The 11195-nt window shown below is 34.1% G+C and overlaps 3 protein-coding genes across 3 annotated transcripts; 1 reads left to right on the top strand and 2 right to left on the bottom strand.

Annotated features, from left to right (window-relative positions):
- Positions 1-1595: 1595 nt before the first annotated feature.
- On the bottom strand, positions 1596-3023 carry LOC119605380. The gene is made up of 2 exons (XM_037958439.1): positions 2872-3023; positions 1596-2752 (listed from the first exon to the last, which is right to left on the bottom strand). The coding sequence occupies exons 1-2, from the start codon at positions 2888-2890 to the stop codon at positions 1986-1988; spliced, it is 786 nt and encodes a 261-aa protein (XP_037814367.1). The 5' UTR covers positions 2891-3023; the 3' UTR covers positions 1596-1985.
- A 1962-nt stretch (positions 3024-4985) lies between these two features.
- On the top strand, positions 4986-7191 carry LOC119605373 (protein downstream neighbor of son homolog). The gene is made up of 3 exons (XM_037958431.1): positions 4986-5204; positions 5286-5461; positions 5525-7191. Exons 1-3 carry the CDS (start codon positions 5157-5159, stop codon positions 7110-7112), a joined length of 1812 nt encoding a protein of 603 aa, XP_037814359.1. The 5' UTR covers positions 4986-5156; the 3' UTR covers positions 7113-7191.
- A 461-nt stretch (positions 7192-7652) lies between these two features.
- Positions 7653-8406, bottom strand: LOC119605374 (DNA-directed RNA polymerases I, II, and III subunit RPABC2). Its single transcript, XM_037958432.1, has 2 exons — positions 8251-8406; positions 7653-8121 (listed from the first exon to the last, which is right to left on the bottom strand). Exons 1-2 carry the CDS (start codon positions 8277-8279, stop codon positions 7755-7757), a joined length of 396 nt encoding a protein of 131 aa, XP_037814360.1. The 5' UTR covers positions 8280-8406; the 3' UTR covers positions 7653-7754.
- Positions 8407-11195: the final 2789 nt, after the last annotated feature.

The following is an 11195-nucleotide window of genomic DNA, read 5'->3' as shown; positions in this document are numbered from 1 at the left end:
GTCTAGTCTATAGTCTAGTCTATAGTCTAGTCTATAGTCTAGTCTATAGTCTAGTCTATAGTCTAGTCTATAGTCTAGTCTAGTCTATAGTCTAGTCTATAGTCTAGTCTATAGTCTAGTCTATAGTCTAGTCTATAGTCTAGTCTATAGTCTAGTCTATAGTCTAGTCTATAGTCTAGTCTATAGTCTAGTCTATAGTCTAGTCTATAGTCTAGTCTATAGTCTAGTCTATAGTCTAGTCTATAGTCTAGTCTATAGTCTAGTTTATAGTCTAGTCTATAGTCTAGTCTATAGTCTAGTCTATAGTCTAGTCTATAGTCTAGTTTATAGTCTAGTCTATAGTCTAGTCTATAGTCTAGTCTATAGTCTAGTCTATAGTCTAGTCTACCGTTTTGTCTATTGTCTAGTCTACCGTTTAGTCTATTGTCTAGTCTATAGTCTAGTCTATAGTCTAGTCTATAGTCTAGTCTATAGTCTAGTCTATAGTCTAGTCTATAGTCTAGTCTATAGTCTAGTCTATAGTCTAGTCTATAGTCTAGTCTATAGTCTAGTCTATAGTCTAGTCTATAGTCTAGTCTATAGTCTAGTCTATAGTCTAGTCTATAGTCTAGTCTATAGTCTAGTCTATAGTCTAGTCTATAGTCTAGTCTATAGTCTAGTCTATAGTCTAGTCTATAGTCTAGTCTATAGTCTAGTCTATAGTCTAGTCTATAGTCTAGTCTATAGTCTAGTCTATAGTCTAGTCTATAGTCTAGTCTATAGTCTAGTCTATAGTCTAGTCTATAGTCTAGTCTATAGTCTAGTCTATAGTCTAGTCTATAGTCTAGTCTATAGTCTAGTCTATAGTCTAGTCTATAGTCTAGTCTATAGTCTAGTCTATAGTCTAGTCTATAGTCTAGTCTATAGTCTAGTCTATAGTCTAGTCTATAGTCTAGTCTATAGTCTAGTCTATAGTCTAGTCTATAGTCTAGTCTATAGTCTAGTCTATAGTCTAGTCTACTCTATAGTCTAGTATATAGTCTAGTCTATAGTCTAGTCTACCGTTTACCGTTTAGTCTATTGTCTAGTATTTTTAAACTTAAAAAGTACTCCTTTTGTTATAAGTTAGTACTATTTCTAGGTTCAATATTATAAAATATTCATAAAGTAGCTGTTGAAGAACGATTTTCATTCTATCCGGATCCTATATGTCTGATTATATGTTTTTAGGTTCAATTTTGCAGAAAAACAAAAAATACCATTAATGGACGAAAAAGTACCAAAAATCCTAACGTACAGATTTTCATTCACTCTAATGACTATGAATGTTTAATTTTATGTTTCTAGTTTTAATGTAATAGTGAATTCCAATAATCCGGTTTAGTACCTAGAGTCCAGGCTATACGTGCTTAATTTCATGTTTCTAGGTTTAATATTATAGAAAACCCAAAATGTACCTGTTTAAGAACGAAAAAAGAACCATCTCTTAAATACATGTACGAAATTTTTCATAATTTGATTAAAAATTTCATCCAATTGTTGGTGCAACCAAGATCAATAAATGTTCCATAATACTTTTTTGTTTATTTAGTTGAAAGTTTTACAATAATATTTTCTTTTTTGATTAAAATTCAACTAAAATTAAAATATATTTCTTCTAATAATAAAATAAATACATTTACAATATACAATACATACAATCGTTTAGGATATGTATGCATTTATTCCTTTAATATGTTTTTTTTGGTGCTAATACTTTTCTAGGAGAGGGCGTATAAGTACTGGTTTTGGATAGTTGGTATGGGTGAAAAACAAAGGGGGGAGTGTAGGGAAGTTATTGAATATACATAAAATATGTTTGAAATACTAAACAACTACACAAACATTTCATATATACAATATTGATTTTTAAACTAAAAAAAAATTTCAACACTTCCGTTTTTGTTTTCTAGCGGGGCAAAGCGATATTTATAATTTTGACAAACAAATTCCCATCTATGGTTAGCTTAAACTTTAACATGATTGCCTTTTTTGGCTGCAATGGGTAGTTTATCGCCTTCCAAATAAGGATTTACAGCAGCCGGAGCAGCAGAAAGACCATATAGCTTCTTAACGGGAGCATTGGAACTGTCTATGCCATTGTCATTTTGAAATTGATGCATTAGGAATTTTTCCATAGTCGAAGCCATTTCACTATTGCCAGAACTGGTGTCCTGACCAGCGCAATCAAACATATGTTCACTGTCACAGGTGCAATCTTGGGCGGCTTGGTATTCCCGACTGAAGAGAGCAGTATTTTCAAATTTCGAAATACAGCCTTCATCTTCTTCATAACCAAAGGGACAGGGATTGGGTGGATTACAGTAGGCTGGCAAACTGGCATCGGTTTTAATGAGGGTGGGGAAATGATTGGGTGCCTCGCCCATGCCACCCGATACATACTGATGACCCCACAACGAGCTGTGTTGCAAAAATTCTTGATCGCGTATAGAGGGATTTGGACCGCCAGGGAATACATTGCGATATTCATAATCCTCGGGTATATTTTGACTGGAAGAGCGTGACACCATGTCTAAACCTTTAGGCAAATCAGCATCCATATCAAAATAATTGCTTAGAGGATCGTTATCCTTGTCCATGCGATTGAGCAGCTCGGTCAACAGTACATCAGCAAAAATACTTTCCTTGGAAATGGGTGCATAAGCCAAAACACTTTGGCCAGCTGTTAAAGCCATAAGCAAACAAAGAAATTTGCCAGACATATTGTTAGAACCTTTAAAGTAAAAATTAAAATTTATTATTTAAAAACAAAGAAAATCTAAAATAACTAAGATTTATTATTAACTAATTTATATTTTTTGTAATTTTTGCATTAATTTTTATTAAAATTACCTTTTAACTGCAGCAACATTATTTTGTTTCGTTATCTGTATAGTCGTCTATTGATTTTTCTCCGAAAACGTTGAATTCGCCAGCACAACAAGTTGCAGAGTGTTAAAGGTTTTTTTCTCACGTTCTATTACAAAATTACCAAAATATATTAGTATATGTAGTATACTTAAAGGATGCCACTGTTTTGTTTTAGTTAAGTGCTACCCAATACTAGAGGGCACTTTATTGATAAAGCAGTTTTGTAGATAATACGGTTGCTGAAACAGAAAAATATTACAATATTGCTAAAAATTTCTTGTTTAAGTGGTTATTTTAAAATACCCTTATTTCCCTTATTTAATTATCAAGCGATTTAAATGAATGTTAAAACAAGAAAGTAGATTCGGGTATGGCCTTCCATTTGATATCCTACACCAGTTATAAATTTAAAATGAGATTTTTTTACAATGAAACATTTATGTAGAATTTTACTTCGGTTCCGGTATATTTAAACAATTTATTGACTAAAACAAGTTTTCTGAAGAGAAAAGGAAATCCCGCAATACTTAAGAATCCTGAAAATAGTGGTATTTAATTTGTGCCTCCAAAGTAAATCGATGTAGGCTGCACTCAAATCAAATTTCAAATAAATAAAATTCTTAAAAGTATCAACGCATTTCAACAATTTTTTTTAAACTGGTTACCGTTTAGAAATGATACAAAATAATATACAAAATAAGAAAAAGGAAAATAGGGAGAGAGAAGGGGGGAACAGGGAGCACAACCAACGGCAGGGAGGGGCACAGCGAGAAAGGAGAAAAAGAACCGGAAAGGAAAAAACGAAGGGGAGAGGGGAGGGGAGAGGGGGGAGGGGAGACGAAGAGAGAGAAAGAGAGGCCCAGGGGGAAAGACAGAGGGAGAGAGACAGAAGGAGAAGAAAAAGAAGAAGAAAGCGAGCGAGCGAGCGAGCGAGCGAGCGAGCGAGCGAGCGAGCGAGGAGCGAGCGAGCGAGCGAGCGAGCGAGCGAGCGAGCGAGCGAGCGAGCGAGTCGAGCGAGCGAGCGAGCGAGCGAGCGAGCGACGAGCAGAGCTAGCGAGCGAGCGAGCGAAGCGAGCGAGAGACGAGCTAGCGAGCGAGCGAGCGAGCAGCGAGGCGAGCGAAGCGAGCGAGCGAGCGAGCGAGCGAGCGAGCGAGCGAGCGAGCGAGCGAGCGAGCGAGCGCGCGAGCGAGCGAGCGAGCGAGCGAGCGAGCGAGCGAGCGAGCGAGCGAGCGAGCGAGAGAGCGAGAGCGAGCGAGCGAGCGAGCGAGCGAGCGAGCGAGCGAGCGAGCGAGAGCGAGCGAGCGAGCGAGCGAGCGAGCGAGCGGAGCGAGCGAGCGAGGAGCGAGCTAGCGAGCGAGCGAGCGAGAGCGAGCGAGCGAGAGAGCGAGCGAGCGAGCGAGCGAGCGAGCGAGATCTATCATCTATCTATCTATATCTATCTATCTATCTATCTATCTATCTATCTATCTATCTATCTATCTATCTATCTATCTATATCTATCTATCTATCTATCTATCTATCTATCTATCATCTATCTATCTATCTATCTATCTATCTATCTATCTATCTATCTATTTTAAGTTGCCGTCGGTATTTTTATTGTCAACGGTTTCTGTTATTATTTGTCGGCGCAGGACTCTGGCTGTCATGTCTGTCTAATCAAAACAATATAATTTTGTCTGCATCCAAAGTAAATTAATAAAGTAGCGACACGAGTTGTTGTACAACAAACGTCTACAAAAACCACAGGCAATTTGTTTTTGTTCGAAATACTCACTTGTCAAAATTTGTTTACAAAAATGAACCAATAATTAATGGAAAATATGGCATTATTGTTGTACTTTCCAAAAATATGTTGTTATTTATATTAAAAGTCACAGAGTTTTCTTTATTTTTTAAAAATTAGAACATTTTTAAAAATATTATACACTTAAAATACACTTTTTCACATTAAATACAACAAATTACTCAGAAATTTGTACAAAAGCAAGCGTTAAAATGAAAACAAATATGGCAACATAAACATTTTTGACAAGTAAGTCCACAAATAGCAAGTTTAAAAAAAATAGTCAGCTGTTCAAATGAGTCTACTTTATAAATTTACTTTGGTCTGCATCAAATTTTAGCAGAAGTGGAGCAAAAACAATCTTTACGCGCCCTAAAAATAAATTTTTTGTTTTTTTTTTTTTTGCTACAGCATAGTGGAAAATTATTAAAAAAATATATAAAGTTAGTTATAATATAGTTTTAGTTAATAAACAAAGAATGGCAACAAAAGAAAGCACAGCACAAAATTGGAAAAGACCAGATGAGGTGGGTAAACAGTTTTCCAGCTAACGCTAAATTTTAGAATTAATTTACATATTTATATTTTAATACTGTTTTCTTTTGTAGCTCATACGTTTGCAGAGGCTAAAGCAACGCAAGAAACAATTGGCAGCACGTTTTAATTCTAATAATAATAATAACAACAATAATAATAATAATGTAAGGGATGTGGTCACAGAAACAGATAAGGCCACCTTATTGGAGGCAAAAATGGCACAAAAACGTAAAAATCCTTTTGCCAAGTAAGTATTCAGGTAAAGGATAATATTTATTTCATTCTAATTAATATTACTGTTTCATCTCAGAGCTGCAGATAATTCCAAGAAGCCCAAAACAGAAATCAAAGAGGAAAATGACGATTCCTTAATGGGTTTCATTAGTTCTCCTGCCTTGCCAGTACGTGAAGCTTTTGTTAAGGAAACTCCTACCCGTCCTAAACCCGCCAAACTAGTACTACAACCTTTTGATCCTAAGGCCTTCTCCAAACTTCTGCAACAGACTTCTAATGCTGTAATAGCTGGAGCGGAGGACGACGAGGTGGTTGAAGAACAGAATATAACAAAACATTTGCCCATGGATTGGTGCCTGAAGACAAGAGTAAGATTTTTTTGTCGTTCTGAGCTACCAGCCACCCAACTAAAGACCAGTCAAATGGCCAGTGGACTTACTAGTTTTGTGCGTTGTATAGACACACAAACAGAGGGCTGCGGTTTGGACATTTCACCCGCAACCAGATTCAATCAGGCAACTTACTATTGGCAGCATCCTCACATACCCTGGATGACTTTGTTCCCACGCAATTCACGCGACAATACCGGCATTACCCTAGGAGAAAGAGAACGCAAATCTTTGGCAGAAGACTGGGATTATAGTTTTAGAGGTCTATTCCAACTTTTAAGAGCCCGACAGTGTGCCTATTTCTATTTGTGTGCCAATACATTTACTGTGTTATTTCGGGCAGCTGGCACGGGTGGCAGAGCAGAAATACATGCTCTCATGTCGCCCACTACAAGAGGTATGCGCCAGGCTTTAAGGCAAGAAGGTATAGAATATACCATGCCTCTTAAAAAGGATGGCGGGTCAGGTCTAAACAAGTCGGTAGATGGAGAAGACAGTAATAGTAATAACACTTTGCAGAATGGTGAGACCATCAAACTGGAAGATAATGAGGCGGAAAATGAAGGCCAGGAAAAGAATGAGGACGATGAAGACGAAGATGATGATTGGCTGGAAAGTTTAGAAGTGGATGCTAAGGAGATACGTAAAATCCAAACAGCCCATCAGCGTAAAATTAAGGCTCAAGAAATGTCTGAAGATTTCAGTGACAATTCTTTAGTCCTTATTGAAGGTGTGGAGTGTCAGGGTTTCTTTAGCTTCTTGCTGAATGCCAAAAGTACCATAAGCACAGTCGGTCGTTTGGCTGGGGTACCACCCACACTATTGGCACCGGTAGCTTTCCCCAAGGCTACCATGCAGCATTTGAATACCCGCTCTAGCAAAGTGCGCATGGATGGTATAGACTATTTTAGCATAGAGGTGAAGGGGATAATAATGCCTTCATTTCTTCCGTACGTCTGTCAACTACTAGGCGAAACAAAGGACACCTTTAGTGCCACTTTGGCCTCCACTACAAATACGCTGGCCTTTAGCAAGGCCACACAAAAACTTCTGGAAGATTCTGCTGGCCAGAGTCAAACACAAAATGCAGATGATGAAGAACAAAAACCTTCGGAAGATGATAATGAAGCTGGTGAAGTATTTGGTAAAGAGAACTTATCCGATTGTGGTCTACAGGCGTGTGTTGTGGAGAATATGTGCCGTACGGGCCATTTTGCCGTTACACTTTTGGAGCGTGTTTGTTATGATAAAGAATATGGTTATGCTTGGAGCTAGTCATAATCTTTTATACGTATACGATCCTTTTTTAGTGTTTTTTGTATTTATTTTCTGCAATAAAGATTGTCTATATGTATTTTTTTAAAGATCCTGTTCAAATATCTAAAAAGAGAATTTTTTCAATTATGGTTAAAGTGGAAAAATTATAATTTTTTTTTAAAGAATTCCATTTTAAAATTTGTTTACATTGCTATAGTAGGAGTATCGACTCAGAATAACTTCCTATATAATTTTGGACAGTTACACGCATCTCTACTAATCAACCTAAAGCGTCAAAAATATCAATTCCTTCGTACTTTCACAATCAAATTGAAACCCTGATTGAGCTATGTCCCTCCATCTGTCCGTATGTTAATTGAAAATTGAATGACACAGATTTCCTCGTGATTTCTTCTTTAGTTTTATAAAAATTGTCAAATTATTTTTGCAATAAAAATTTTTCTGGAAATTTCTATTTTAAGTTCAATCTTAAAATGTTTAGTAAACACCAACTTTGAATAAAAAATCGGTACATGATTAAATAAAAAGTTATTCCAATTTCATAAAAATTTTAAATTTGTTTTATTTAAAATACAAACTAATCTTATAAACTAACACCTCCCAGAAAAAACTAAATTTTTCCCACTTATCAAACTTTTTTCAATGATCGACAATAATCAATTCATCTATACTCCAGTCCTCGTAAGAGTGATCGGGTAAAAATCGTCTTATAATAATGGGAATCTTTTTCTGTTTCAATTCTTTCATGGCAATCTGCAAAGGATCAGTTTCACCCTCCAATTCCACCATAATAGGAGCACACATAGCTATTTGCAAGGCTCTGGTACCCAAAACACGCGCTCTTTCATATTTAGTCATGTATTTGGTGGTGATACGTTTCGATTTAGGAACACCGCCGCCCGCATTACCAGGTGCTATTATTTCAATATTATCCACTTCCTCCTCTTGGTTAATGTCGTCGATATTGTCTTCCTCATCAACATCATCGAATTCATCACCGCCGACACTGAAGTAAAGAAAAAATGAAAGTCAATCACTTGTAGGAATCACATAAAAACGTGGTGGTTAAACAGTAATTTTTATATGGACATTTTTTATTATTGCTTCCAAGAAAATTTATCAAATTTCTACTTACTCATCATTATCAAAATCTCCATCATCCATATTTGTTAGTTAATTTATTTAAACTTTAGCAAATAATAGAAAATTAATTAATATTAGCGGAGCTAAAAATTTTCTTTTATGAAATTGTGTGCTTCAAAAACATAACAAGCTAAAATGCAGAGTTGTAAATTTTAGTACGAAATTGTGTTAAGGAAAGTTGCCATATTAGAATAAAGTTATAACACAGTGGTTGAAAATAGACAAAAATAGTGGATTAAAATATTTCAGCAAAAACAAAATTCTAAAAGTACTTTTAAAGGAACATTTTTGAGAAATTGTGACATAAAATAAAGTTATAAAATAAAGGCGAATTTTAATTAAGAATTCAGCTTTTGTTAATTTTATGTAGTTTCATGATTTAGATTTTTGTAGCAAAATAATCTAATTACAGTAAATATAATCCTAAATTTAGAAAGTTGAAAAAAGAAATCGCGCTATATATACCAGTCCGATTAAACGATGTTGATTGGACTAGTAATAAATAAATAATTTAATTACTCTACTACTTCCGATAAAAGTTCATTTATTAAAGTGTACATAATTTCAGCAAATAATATGTACATATTTCAGAGCTCTTTCCATTTTCTATTAAAATTTTCTGGCAACACCATTTATATGAAATTCGCAGAACTGATTTTTTTCGAACATTACAAATTTTAAGCGAAATAATAATTTGTGGTGAAATACTAATTAACGGTAATGCATGGCAGAATATCAATAAATCTTTAGCATTATTTTATATAAAGTTCCAAGTTAAGATAGGGCAAAAACATATGTACATGTGTAAAACATAATAATAATTGATGACGTACACGAAGTATTAATCATCAGCACCAGCTGTATCTTTTAAATTATCCGCTTAACCATATGCATTTTAAAGATTTTCCTATTCGCTTTGATCTAATTTTTATTTATTAACATTTTATTTAACTCTAAAATTGTTTTACATGTATTGTTTCCTAATTGTCCAGTTTAATTAAGATTCACACCGTACAATAGCATTTCAATTAAATTCAAAACATAATGAGTATGCCCGGCTTTTTCCATCATAGAGTAGCAGCACAACATCTCAATTTCTTTTTTTAACGACAACTTTTATGACTGCGCATTCCAATTGAGAATTTCTTTCTTGAAAATGTGTGGCCAGATGGTAAGTTTCAAAAAAGTTCGTATTTAAACTTAACATTTTAATATAAATAAAATAATATTGAAATATAATTTCAATGATATTAGTATAAAATAGCTTCATTGTGTATAATATTACTAAAAATTTATTTGTTTAAAGTCTAAATTATTTATTGGTGTCAATTGGGGGAGATACGTTTACAAGTCTATGGCTGCGCTTTTTTATTGCATATTTTTTCACTGTTTTTGTTTTCGTCTCTCAATTAAAAAGTTTGATAGAGATGCCACACTATTATGAGATTTTTATAATCTCCCAAAATGTTTTATTTTAACTATATGTTAACAAAACACCGGAAACGGGATCTAACGGGAAATATTAGCTATGAAAAGTATATTACATATTGTGCGTACTTATTTTCCATAATTTGTGGGTTAAATATTTTTTCATCTCTTCTCCTATTTTAACAAGTAAGAGTGTAATATTCGGCTATACCAAATCTTAGTTTGGTTCTATAGAATATAAATCGACCCTTTTGTTGTTTATTAGCACACTTTGCTCTTTTTTTCTAAATTTTATTACAACAATTTGCTCTTTTTTTAATTTTAAGACCGATTCTTATAAAATTTGACCGATAAAACATATTTATGTCAAATTTCGTTGCTATGTTGGAATTTTTGAAGCAAGTTATAGGAGTTATAGTCATTTTTTGAAGGTAAGGTCCGATCCTTATAAAATTAGGTGGGGTGATTTTAGTTTTTTTTTTTTGCAATTTGGCAGAGATTTTAGTTTATATAAAACTATGTATATGTCGAATTTCGTTGCTATATTGGAATTTTGTAGCAAGTTATGGGCATAAGAGTCTTTTTCTGAGGGGGGCCTTATATCAAGGGTAAGGTCAATTATGGTCCGATCCTTATAAAATTAAGCGGGGAGATTTAAGTTCCCATGAAACTTGTTAGGATAGAATTTCGTTGCTATACTGACATTTTGAAAGGAGTTATGAGCGTTATAGTCATTTTCTAAAGGGTACCTTATATAGGTGAAATCGTGAACCAATATTGTCCATTTTCAATACTAAACAAACTGCATTAACTAAAAGTATTTATGAACTCTGTCGTGTTTTCAACAGACAGACGGACGGACATGGCTAGATCGTCTTAGATAATAATGTCATAGAATATATATACTTTTGTGGGTCTTAGACCAATATTTCTATGTGTTACAAACGGAATGATAAAAACAATATACCCGCCATCGTTTTTGATGGTGGGTATAATAACACTCTGTCAAATTAATTCTAAAGTACTTTTAAAACAACATATTTGGAGTGAAAATATTAAGATTAACTTAATGACGACTGAGGGTTAATGACAGAATAAATATGTATTTGGTTAAACTTTAATCAGGTGAAGTTATTTCAACAGTTACAATTCTTAGAATGGACCAAGATTTAATTTCCAGGGGAACATCAGTACCCTTATTTTCTCTATAGAAACGGAGCCACCTTAATATACATATTTTAATTTAAACAGTAAATTACATTTTATATGTACATATATACATAAGGGTATCATATTTTTACTTGTTAATTAACTTAAAGTAAAACAGAGAAATTGCATAAATAACTACTAATTAAATAAAAACTATAAACATTTCCTTAACACAATTAAAAATCACCCAACCACAACAATCCCATCATCTGGCAACGTTCAATATTTTCCTATCTGTTTTTTTGTTAACTCAACTGCAGGCAAAACAGAGAAAACATGTTTCTCCAATAATTTAGTTTA

This window comes from Lucilia sericata, unplaced genomic scaffold, assembly GCF_015586225.1.
Source record: "Lucilia sericata isolate MDLA Ls3-8-SP2 unplaced genomic scaffold, ASM1558622v1 Contig000479F_arrow, whole genome shotgun sequence".
NCBI lineage: Eukaryota > Metazoa > Arthropoda > Insecta > Diptera > Calliphoridae > Lucilia > Lucilia sericata.
This window is presented reverse-complemented; position numbering and strand designations above follow the sequence as displayed.

Excerpts from the sequence above, each read along its gene's own strand:
- LOC119605374 (XM_037958432.1), bottom strand. The coding sequence starts at position 8,279 with ATGGATGATGGAGATTTTGATAATGATGA. Across the intron at positions 8,122-8,250 it reads GGAGATTTTGATAATGATGA|TGTCGGCGGTGATGAATTCG; the intron begins GTAAGTAGAAAT and ends TCTTTACTTCAG.
- LOC119605373 (XM_037958431.1), top strand. The coding sequence starts at position 5,157 with ATGGCAACAAAAGAAAGCACAGCACAAAATTGGAAAAGACCAGATGAG. Across the intron at positions 5,205-5,285 it reads ATTGGAAAAGACCAGATGAG|CTCATACGTTTGCAGAGGCT; the intron begins GTGGGTAAACAG and ends TTTCTTTTGTAG. Across the intron at positions 5,462-5,524 it reads CGTAAAAATCCTTTTGCCAA|AGCTGCAGATAATTCCAAGA; the intron begins GTAAGTATTCAG and ends GTTTCATCTCAG.